Raw genomic sequence first — 11582 nt, forward strand, 5'->3', positions numbered from 1 at the left:
ATTAATTCTCCGTCAACTACAGATTACGAACGCTGGCATCAGTCACTGTTCTTTTCCAAGTGAGCCTTGTTTATTTGTTGCAGCTTTGATGCTGCTACTGTCACCAGCAATGGAAAATAGCAGCATATAAAATGGTTTCAGTAAATGAACGCAGGCTGATAGTTTAATAAAGTTTATGGGACCATAAACGTAGGCAGTTTTCTCATAAAACCTGCCAAAGGTTGAAGGGCACCAGGTACAATAGTTATTTTTGTCAACTCGTATGCATCAAACTGGACAGTGGCAGTATTTATACTCTCATTTACTGTACTTCCCTTCTGTAAGCGGCCGTCAAGTTTAAAAAAAAACAATCTGAAAATAAGGACACCTTATACACCTAATGTATTAAATTAGATCATATCTTTCTTTGAAACTTGAGCTTCCCCCCCAAAAAAACAACAACTATAAAAGATGTGAAATCGTTTAAACATTTCTCTTCCATTCAAAGTCAGCGGAGATTATAGTGCCGATGAATTTAAACTCTCACACATTTAACTGGTTTGCTGATAGTTTTAAAAGGTAGTTTAGAGTAAAAGTTATTTTCAGTTCACCAGGTAAAAGGAGACACCTTTATATATGCTGACTCAGGTATTTTTGCTTCTCACCCAAACAGAGGAGCATCATAATTTTTTTTTTAAATATTTCAACATAGTCATCATTAGAAGTGCAGTTGTTGTTTCTAAAGACAGAAATCAGAGGTTTGTATCTGCAGTATATTCAGTGCACACCAGCTGTTTCACTGGAGTTTTGTGTGCCAGCATTCATCAGAACTGCTCTCGTTTGGTATGATGCCAACTCGGTACTAAAAAAGCTGTGCTATTTGGTGTATATCCGAGAACTCGGATAGATTCACACGAGTACACAGTCTGCTAAATGAGCAATATATTCAGCTCGTGGTTTTGGACAATGACTTTGCTCGTTAGCAGTTTGTTGTCTGGACACCAAAACCAGCGGTATCTCTGAATGGATGTGTGAGGGTGCGAACAAGAGGCATGGAATTGATCAATGAGTGTCAGAAGATGATGGCAAGAGATGCCACACACAGTCCCTGGTGTACATTTGAACTGTCACAGAGAAGGTGGTTGGTCTTAATTTAGCAAGGAGCTGCTGAGCAGGAGAGGGAAGGGAGGGGGGGGCTTTAAAATCCCATCCACCAATCGGGAACAGACACTTGTGCATCTACTGTACTGTTTGAGTTACGGCCAACCAGAACTGGAAATGACACAGATTCAGCTGGTTATGTCATTATTTCTCTTATAATAACAGTAACTCTCTCAGAACTGTCATCATTTCAAGTGAAATAGTATTATTTGAGAAACAAAAGCAAAAAAAAAGACACTCAAAAATACCCACTGTTTAAAAAACAAAGTACAAACTTTATTATTCTGTCTTTACAAAGGCACAAGCCTCTTTTCCCCCCAAAACATTTCTCTTAGAAAAAAAAAAAAAAAAAAAAATAGCTTTTTAATGACCATATACATTGACAGGTCTAACAAAGAAAAATGTACAGAGAACAATCAAAAGGAGAGGGAGGAGACGGAGCTGCAAAATGTGAGGAGACACAGGAGATATTGACAAGACATAAACAAAATGAGAATAAAAGATTGCAAATGAACAAAGATGTAAGGGGGCAAACAGGAGAAGATGCAGGAGGACTGGACATGGAGGAAAAGGGGGATACACAGCTGTGCAGTTTTTACTCATAACCTCAAGAGCTTCAGCTGAGGAGATGCCCTTTTTATACAAGAGGCAAGCTCCAGTATGGTACAGTAAGTGCTTTGTAATCTTGACCCATTTAGTGATCCCCAGGCTCAACCCACTTATCTGACAATCTGATATGTCCACATCATGTTTCCTAAGACACAAAACAAGAGTGTAAAACACAGATGGAAATAAACCAGTTCTGGGATCAGCAGTAAAACTGTCAAATGCAGAGAGGAAAAAGCAAAGGCTCCACAAAACGCAGAGCATGCAAACATTTTCCATATCCAGGAATCCCCTTCCTATAAAAGGTAAGTACTAAGAAAACGTCCCATGGTTAGATTTCACTCATTTCAGTGCAGCTGACATCAATATTTGTTAAAGGGAAATTCCATGAAATAAATCATAACGAGGTGCATTCAATTAAACATTATCTGTCCAGCAGTTCAAAGCTCCATCTATGCATTGATGCAGGAGGGGGAGGCAAGTTTGTCACTAAATGCTTTTTAAAAATATCTGTGATGTGTCAAAAGCCCTAAATGTAACTCATCTTTAAATAGAGCAGGTGTAACTTTTTAAAAGTAACCTTGATGGAAAAATTGGGTAAAATCGTATGGAATGTCGACATTTCATTGTGGAATATTTTTTTCCACACATCTGGCTTTAATAGAAAACACTAAAGGGCCAGAACAGTCTACACGTAATTTCAACCAGAAGTCAGTATTCAGAAGCATTCTGAATACTTGAATGTAGTTAGTATACAAGCAGCCTTGAGGCAACCGTCATGAAACAAACATACTTGAATTCAACAAAAAATAACTGGGAATATATATTCTAACACACCCCGGGTGTTCAAAAGCCCGACTGGAAAAGTGAGGTGAAAACCAAAGGGATTCCAGTGGCCACCAAACGGCCCAAATAAAGTGTTTCAGGTACTTCTCTTAAACCCCAGGGCTGTGTTAAGGCTGGCTTCACAGTGCCTCCCTGCACCCACGGGCTATTAGTAAGGCAAGCTGCTGCCTCTTTCCGCTACATGTCTTAAAGTCGATCTGTCTGTCAACCAAAAGTTCCAGGCCTAAGAGCACATTTAAAAGTAAGATCCAAGAAGAATTCTGGAAATAGCATGGGACACTAGACAGAAAACCCACAATAGGTCACATGGTCTGTATAAGGAAATGCATAGAGCATGTGTGGTCTACCCAGTCACCTCCATGGCACATTCATACAATTGTGCATTCATACACATTCACTGGGCATTTTCCTCGTATTTTAAGAACACTCTGCGCTGATAGATGTCCCAAAACTTGGACAAAATTCTACACTGACAGGGGCTAAATTTAAAAAAAAAAAAAAAAAAAAAGTGATTGTATGTCAGTTGTACTTGCATGTGCGAGTTTTTAATTTCAAGCCAAAAGTGGTGCCGGTGCAGACTGCCAGAGTCTCGGCGCACCTCTAAGCCCTGCTGATTCAAAACACTAAAAGAGACACACACACCAGTGAAAATTATTCAATAGGGCCCAAAGATCAGCTTATTTAACAAGCCAGGTGCTTTTATACTCAAGACGGGAGGGTGCCAAGAAATGCCAAAGCAATGACTTTTTTTTTTTTTTTTTTTCTTTTTTCTTTTTTTTTTGTCAGGCCACGAGTAAAAAGCAAAACAGGCCAAAGACATATCTGGGATTACTGGGAACCCAGCCCAGCAAAAATGGCAACAAACAAACAAAATAGAGTTGTGAACCAGTAAGTGCACTCTCGTTTCGAGCTTCGCTTAATTTCCTGCGAGCACCAGTCAGCCGTGAAAACAGCTTTTAAATTCTCATCAATGCGGAACCTTTTTTACTTTCTGGCTGAGGGAGCCTTAAGAGAAACGAAACATGAAAAATTAGACTTCACAAGAGTAACATAACATATTCCTTTCAACACGAAGCCTAAAAAGGTGGAACTTGAGGACAGTCTTGTTCGCTCACAGTGTCTCTCCAAACAGCTCAGACGGGCCAGGAAGTGAGGGAGGTTTAAAGGATGTTCTCGTGCTGGGCGGTGATGCCACGCCACTGGCCTCCTCATTGACTTTAGTATCCTGTTTCACACATCAGTCACACAGCTTCAGGGCCACATGAAGATAACAGTCCCGGTAGTTAATGGAGATGTTTAGCAGACATTCGAAATTCTAGTATCCAGTATGACAGAGCATTTATACATCAGTCAGTGAAGTAGTCACTCTAATGATCTTACTATAGATTAATATAGACATGAGTTTGTGTGTGCGTTGAGTAAATGAGAGAGCAGGGAGCTGTATATAAGCAGAGAAAAGACGCAGGAAAGATCACGTGTACGAGTTTCTAAATGTAAACCTATTCGGGCTGCCTATTACGGTACAACATGGTGTGTACTGGAGGAAGAAAAAAAAAAGAAAAAATCAAACTAAAAAAGAGTGCTTCAATCTGACTACTAGCCCTGTTAATGTCCACTAAACAAGAGTACTGTGAGTTGTGTAACCTCCCGTAAGCCTCGTCTGCTTGGGCCTTTTGTGTGTAAGTGTGTGCGTGAATGTGACTGTAAGGTTTGCGAGACGTTGGGGATGAACTCAAGGGAGTGAACAGTCATCGGGCCCGTCGCTGTTTGAGGCCGTGTCTGAGCCTGCCGCATCGGACAGGACATGTCCCGAAGTGACAATGACCGCCCGTCGCTGCTCTTCTTCACCGACACCAACCTTCCCCTGGGTGCCCTCGATGTGCTGGATTGCCTGGAAAAACGGGGAGGTACGGCATGTCAGAGACAACGGCACCCTCTGGTGTTCAGACGTGGAGGATTTTTCAAAAGACCTCAGGCAGCAGTGTTTATGATCAATTCAATTCATGACGGGAAAAAAAAAAATGTTTGGACCGTGTCTTACTTGAACAATGGTGTCCAGGTTCTGTCGTGATGTGGACACTGTATTGATAACTGATGCTGGGCCCATGGTTACCACGGTAACATGATGGGGTTGAGGAGTCTGGACAGGTGCGGGGACGATGACTGTGGCATGGTGTGTCGGTGCAGGGGGAGTAGCAGGGGCCAACACCTGGAAAAGGTCCAATTGTTACACATTATTCTCATGTCACTGCTTCATTCGGCTAACAAGTGACCGTAGTAAATTATAAACCTGCACAAACTACTGTAAATATACAATACAGACATACAAACAAGTTAAAAAAAATAAATACAGTATCCACATACACAGGCACTAAGACACATAATTGCGAATACAGCTGGGCAGCATATTGAATACTGAGCAGACCAGATGATAGGAACCTCTCTCTTCCTGAATGTTCTTATGTTGACGGAAACATTTTTCTTCCTGCGTGTTTTGAGCTGCCTCGAAAAACCAACAATACTGACCGGTTAGTTGTTGTTTTTTTTTACCCCGAGGCAATCAAAGGTTGTTCAGGTTATCTCACGAAGACTTAAAGTTGGTGTTTTAAATCACTATGAGCTCGGCCAAACAGGAGCAAATGAACCCATAGCATTTGAACAAAGGGAAAAAGTAAGCACTGTTTAACTCAAATTTAAAGGCCACCAAGCCTTGTCCAACTGGCTATATAAATGTTAAATAAAAAAAACCCGACTATTTTCAAAATACTCATTTCTTTAAAATGAGCATGAAAGTTTATTCTTCATATAGAAAAAAAGTAGTTTCATGTTGGTTGGTGGATCTTATAACATCTTATAGCTGTTATTAAGGGAACTTAATCATTTTTGTCAATCTAAAAAGTTTTGTGGATGATAATATGCATACAAAATTACTTTCTCCTAAAATATCTCCAAAGTTAACACGTGATATTACAGTAGAACATGTGTAATGCGTGCAATATTGATTTTAAGCTGGTAGGGATCTCTTAACAGTAACAAAAAAGGAAATATATTAATTAACGTTTCTCCCGGTAATTTACTGTTACTAAGTTAATTTGGTCAATTTGTGGTGATACAGATTCGACGAAGTGTTCCACAGCTCTACAAAGACACCGAGTCGAAAAGTGCTATAAGGCAAATTCAGAGTGTATCAACCATCTTTTGCAAGAAGGGCCCAGCTGCTACTAGGATGTGGAAGCGCAGACCTCACGCGACGATTGATTTGGCATCGTGTTCGGTTACGATAGGCCTGCAGAAACAGGATACTGCGGCTGTCGGTGCAGGAGACGGTCACAGCCCAAAGACGTGTGAGCGGCTCGTTCAACACACTGTAAATCTGTCTTAGCTGCTGACAGCTCTGATACTCTGGACAGGGAAGGGACTCTCTTTGTGAAATCTACGGTACACCGCGGGTTAAATCTAGGCGTGTTTTAAAAAAAAAAGAAAAAAAAAGAAAAAGCAACATGTTTGATAAGATTGACTGAAAGTCTGTCAAAATGTACACACATGAGGGGGGGAGCGATGGGAATTTGGTCCCTGCCTGCAGATGAATTCAGGCTAATGAGCCCAAAATAAACAGAGGTTTTTTTTTTTTTTTTTGAGATACTGGACTGAAAAGAGTTTGTCTACTTGTCAAATTCAAGAGTTTACTGCACAAGAGCTCTCTAAAATATTGGCAAGTTACAAAACAGACAGACAGAGTTACAAAACAGAGCACCAGTAAACTCTGACGAACAATTATTGATATACGGGATTAAACGAATAAAGCAAAAATTATATCATTATGGCAAATTAACCAAGTCAGTTTAATGTACTGTATACAGCCTAGTGACACGACCAAGGAAGTTGCATAAACTTGCCAAAGAAGTTATGATCAAGTTTATTAAAACACAAGAAAAAAAATCCTTAATATTTAGTTCTTTGTCCTGCCAGTTCGATGTCAGATCCAATGTTTATATCCACGTTAAAGGTTTATATTCCTGGTCTGTCAAATTTACTTCTGAAAAGATCAATTTATCTGCAAGATTGTAAAGTGTAAATGGGATTTTGTATAATTGGGAGAGTTTAGAAGTTCAGGAGTCAAATGTTTCCAACCTGTGGGCTGTGGGCTGGAGTGAGGTCCCTCTCCAGCTGTTTCTGCTGCAGATGGACAAGGCTCTGTGTTTGGGCCTGCTGCTCCTGGAACTGCTGGGCGATCGCCTTCAGTTTCTCCGGGTACAGCTGGGCATCCAGCGAACGCATCTGACACACAAAACATGAGTTAAAACAGTAGTCGGTGGACGCACTTTTAGACTTTTTAAGTTGTCTGAAAGTTTTTACCCTGTTGTAGTTTTTCCTCCCTACCTGATCTTCCAGCATCATCCTGACTGAGCGCTCTTTCTCCAGCTGCTGCCTCAGCTCGATCATCTCCCTCTTCAAGTCCTCAGTCTTCTCCTCCTCCAGGATGTCTGGTGAGCCAATCCCTTCATCTTTCTCCTCTGCACGCCTCCTCTTGGGGGAGGAACCACTTAACTCCTAGGGGGAGCAAACAGGAATTGGATATCCGGTTTAAACGAATGCTAAAACTGATCAAAGTAGAAGGCGGAAAAATCCGGTAACACCCTTGTAAACAGTTTATGTTTTGGTGTGGCAATGCTTTACCTGTATGATTCGTTTCAGCTGACTGTTCTGCTGCAATAACCGCGTCTTCTCCTGCTCCAAAGTAAAAATGTACTCCGCTGTCTGTTGCAGGATGGCAGCCTGAAGAACAGTGTTACAGTTTGGTTATGAAAGAGACTTCAGACCCTTACGGCTACAACTAACTCATCACCCAATTCAAATCTCTGTTTATGACCCACCTTGCTGAGCTTCTCTCCGTCGCTGTGTGGGATGAGTGTTTTAAGTGCCTGAAATCCAGCATTGATGCTCTGCATACGCCGACGCTCGTTGCTGTTGGCAATCTCTCTGCGAATTCGCCTCTCTTGGTCCCGGGCTGTTTCTGGGGTCAGAGGAATGTTGGCCAGGCTAGAGGAAGAAAGGGGGAGGGGAGAAAAGCTCTTTGATGAACATAAATAGATGAATAAGACCTAGAAATTAACCATACGTTAAAATAAACCCCAAATGATACCACTGCCACACTTATTAGCCCAGAAAACTTAACTTGTGTCTTCGAATCAGCTATGATTGGACCTCTGCAGGTTAACCACCAAAATGGACACACTCTGAATTTACATACCACCGCACAACATGTTAGTCATCTGTTAAAAAAAAAAAGACATGCATCCTTGTGTACTATTAAACCCAATCCATTTTTTATTTTATTTTTTTAGTCCCCTTAGTCTAGTTTCCTACTACTTTCATTTCTCAGAATCACATAAGACAAATCCCAGCTGAGTAAGTAGTAAACCAATTCCAACCACTCGCAAGTCTCTCATTATAATAATTCTTAATGGAAATACTTTACACCCCGGAAATAGTCCCAATAAAAACAGCAGATAACGCCACACGGTCTTCTCCACTCTCCACCGCTGTAATGAGCCTGCAGCAGAACTGTCAAGTTTTCACATGACATAAACGTTATCACGTAAAATTGTTTTTACATTTACATGGCTAGAAATCACGCGGCAAATGAGAAAATGTGCAACGTCTGAATGATTTGGGTGAGCTGACCCTTTCAAATATGTATTTATGCGACCAACAAACAGCAGAAAGGAGTCAGTACTACAATTCCTGTAGTAACAGATGGAGCTCCAGTGCACTTGTCCTTTCTGCCCAACGGTGACAGATGTCTTGCGTCTACTGTGAATACTAATAATTGAAATAGTAAGAAAAATAAAAGCAACATAAGCTTTATTTATTCCAAGATTGAGTGCAGAGTGGCAAAGCAGGGATTAAAGAAACACTTATTCAACCCCGTAGCATGAGTTCCAGCCAATGTTTAGCAGTATTCACCCTACAGTGAATACAAGTGCACTTGTAAAGACACAAGTGCAGCACACATGTTAACAAGGTATCTCACCATTACAGGTAACTCCAGCCTATTGTTTCTGATATGTAATTATAGCAGCACAAAGTCTATCAATATTTCCATACTTAAAACTGTGGAGAAGAGCCACGATATACCATATGCTGAAATTCAGTCGAGGGGAAATTTGAAGCGTATTTCCTTCAACATCCTCTGTATCAAGTTCAGTATCTCTGGGACCCTCTCTGGCCAAGCTCTTATCTGTACTGACTCAGCTGCCTCAGTGCAAACACTGGGAACAATTGTGCAGACACAGATGAGAAAAGGAGTGTGTGTGTGTGTGTGTGTGTGTGTGTGTGTGTGTGTGTGTGTGTGTGTGTGTGTGTGTGTGTGTGTGTGTGTGTCACACACACACACGTAGCAACACCGCATTGGCACATCCAACAAACACATCCACCGCCAAAAAAAATGACCAAACTGGACTTGAACACACCGACTGCGACAGCGGATGAAGTCTGGGACCCAAGCAGAGTGGGTTAAAGCATAAAACAGGAGTATCAGGACCAGGAAACTGAATAGAAAGTTCATTGATAATATGAAGTCATTTTGTGTCAATTATGTAATAAGTCCAGCTTCTTAATATATAGTCAACTGAATATCTTTGGATTTTGGACTATTGTCCAAATAAAACAAAGCATTTGGTGTTGCCACCGTGGACTAGTAGGACTGTAATAGTGATGGCCATTTTTACAATTTTCTGACATTTTGCAAACCAAACAATTAATCACTAATTAACATAATTATTAGTTATGATCCAGCAGCTTAAATGGGAGGGAATTGATTGATTTTTTTTTTTTTTTTTTTTTTGGTCATTATATCATGAAGAAAACTGATACGTCAACTTTCATTTGTAAGCCATATAGTATATTTATAATTGAGTGACATGGGCTTTAACCTTGTGCTCATGGCGCCAGAAAATATGTACCCGTCACTTTTTTTTTTCTTTTTCTTTTTCTTGCTTTCAAGTTTAAAAGGCATTAAAAAAAAAGTGTCTAGTTTTGATGATTTTCAATATCGTGCACCAATTTTCGACTGACTCGCTATGAGGTTTTGAACGAAATCAGAAAAGGGACTCCATTTCCCAGACTGCCCGCGTCACCACAATCAACAGCAGATCCCTCCGCCTCCCTCTTCAAACAGAGCTGCGGACGTATCGACGGGCCTTCGGCGACGCACACACACACACCCCCTTATTAATAACAACACTTTAAATTTGCCTGCCTCCCCGCAAATGCCCCTTTACCGGACACGCCAGAGCAAGTGTATTTTTAATAGCCCCCCCACACCCCAAAAAAAGGTCACTCCGTCCTCGCAGCGGCCGGCAACACCTCCGTTCTCCAAGCAGACTTTTTCGTGTCCTCCGCCATTACAACAATGCGGCAGGCAGCATGGCAAAGAGGTGCGGGATGAAAAGACGCAGAGGAGGCGACTCGAAAGCGCGAACAAGACGCTCAGAAACGCCAAATAAACTATCGCCACCTCACACTGGGAGGGGGGGTCAATACCGCGACAGCCGTGCATTATTTTTTTACGTCGGGGCTGAGCGAAAACAAGGCGCAGATAAACTGGGGGGAGGGTGGAGGGTGGAAAACGATCGCCAAAATCCCTCATCACTTTTTTAGCACAAGCCACAAGCATGGCCGCACTGCCCACAATAACTTCGGCTCGGCGCGAGCAAAAATCGGTAACCACCACGATGCGCGTGGCGAAAATAGACCCCTTTCACACCGTCTAAGTAATCGCCTTTCCCTTTCTTGTGCAAATCACAGCACCCGTAGGTAACGGTGGGAGATTTATGTTTGAGGATAAAATAGATCGAGTGATGCGCTCCGGAGCGGAGTAGCAGCGTGGTGTTGCACGGAACCACGTGGTTTATGTTTGTTAGCCACGACATCCACCCGATTTCGCAGCCGAATGTGCAAAAATAATCAAAACGCAGCGGACGCCGTGGTCTGAGAGGGTGCCCTCGCTCGCCCGGTGGCAAAAATAACGCGGGGGTTTTATGTTCATTAACGCCGGCGGCTCCCCGGCGAGAGGGTTCGCGTACACAATAACAGATCAGATCGAGCATGTTTGTCTCAGCCACATCGCTAAGTGCGCGTACCTCCGCGCGGATGACTTCTATCTAAAAAAATAATTAATAATAATAATAATAATAATAATAAACACCGCATGTCGGATAAGGCGCGTGTAATATACACACCTACAAAGACCACCAATCACTTCTTTCTCCGTTTTCCTGAAATGTTGCAAGGATGGCACCTTCTGGGATGGTACCATGAAATACTCCATGCTCGCCTCTCGCCAGTTTGGTTTCCCCCCCCACCCCGAAAAAAAACAACAACAAAAAAAACAAAACAAGCAAACAGTCTCAGCAGAATAAAAGAACAAAAAAAAAAAATGATGACGTTAGGGGGCAAAAAATTTTTTTTTTTAAATCCCGTGATCCGACGTGGGTTAATTCCTCCCCCCCCCAAAAAAAAAAAAAAAAAAAAAAAGACGCGAGTGCCTCGTCCGTGTAATGTAGTACTTTCAGGCTGCTGAGAGTTGTAATGTTACTCGACTTCCAGCTGATGGGGTTCCCTCGTTGTGTGTGGCGCTCTACCTCTCTCTCTCTCTCTCTTTCTCTCTCTTCCTCCCTCCCTCCCTCCCTCCCCTTCGCTTTCTCCCTCCGCATGACCGTGTGTGTGTGTGTGTGTGTGTGTGTGTGTGTGCAGCTGATCGGATGGCTTTCAAGGCGGGAAACAGCTGGTAGTAGTCACACACTGCACTACCAAAAGCCTCCTTCCGCAGAGACGAGGGACTGCGTGTAAACAAAGGACTATTTAGCGCAGAAACACACCGACAAGAACACACATGTAGAGAGGAAGAAGAGAAGGAGGAAGAGGAGGAGGAGGAGGGTTCAATTACTTTGAACGGCAACGTGCGGGAAAAGCCGTGAGACCTCATT

The 11582-nt window shown here is 42.2% G+C and overlaps 1 protein-coding gene across 2 annotated transcripts; it reads right to left on the reverse strand.

Annotated features, from left to right (window-relative positions):
* Positions 1–1389: 1389 nt before the first annotated feature.
* tfap4 (transcription factor AP-4 (activating enhancer binding protein 4)) lies at positions 1390–10977 on the reverse strand. 2 transcript variants are annotated; one of them, XM_069702826.1, is made up of 7 exons: positions 10836–10977; positions 7467–7632; positions 7270–7368; positions 6973–7143; positions 6724–6870; positions 4634–4801; positions 1390–4483 (listed from the first exon to the last, which is right to left on the reverse strand). In XM_069702826.1, the coding sequence occupies exons 1-7, from the start codon at positions 10922–10924 to the stop codon at positions 4325–4327; spliced, it is 999 nt and encodes a 332-aa protein (XP_069558927.1). In that variant the 5' UTR covers positions 10925–10977; the 3' UTR covers positions 1390–4324. The 2 variants fall into 2 exon arrangements, with proteins under 2 accessions (XP_069558927.1, XP_069558928.1); XM_069702827.1 differs by lacking the exon at positions 10836–10977 and adding an exon at positions 9674–10217.
* Positions 10978–11582: the final 605 nt, after the last annotated feature.

This window comes from Brachyistius frenatus, unplaced genomic scaffold (genome assembly GCF_029030835.1).
Source record: "Brachyistius frenatus isolate BFR_SWC_R1_liver_20210118 unplaced genomic scaffold, ASM2903083v1 Contig_43, whole genome shotgun sequence".
In the NCBI taxonomy this organism is placed as follows: Eukaryota; Metazoa; Chordata; class Actinopteri; family Embiotocidae; genus Brachyistius; species Brachyistius frenatus.

Coding starts and splice junctions, on each gene's coding strand:
- tfap4 (XM_069702826.1), bottom strand. CDS start 10,924: ATGGAGTATTTCATGGTACCATCCCAGAAGGTGCCATCCTTGCAACAT. Junction 7,633..10,835: donor GTGATTGGTGGTCTTTGTAG/GTGTGTATATTA, acceptor TTCTTCCTCTAG/CCTGGCCAACATTCCTCTGA. Junction 4,802..6,723: donor CTCCAGCCCACAGCCCACAG/GTTGGAAACATT, acceptor GACCTTTTCCAG/GTGTTGGCCCCTGCTACTCC.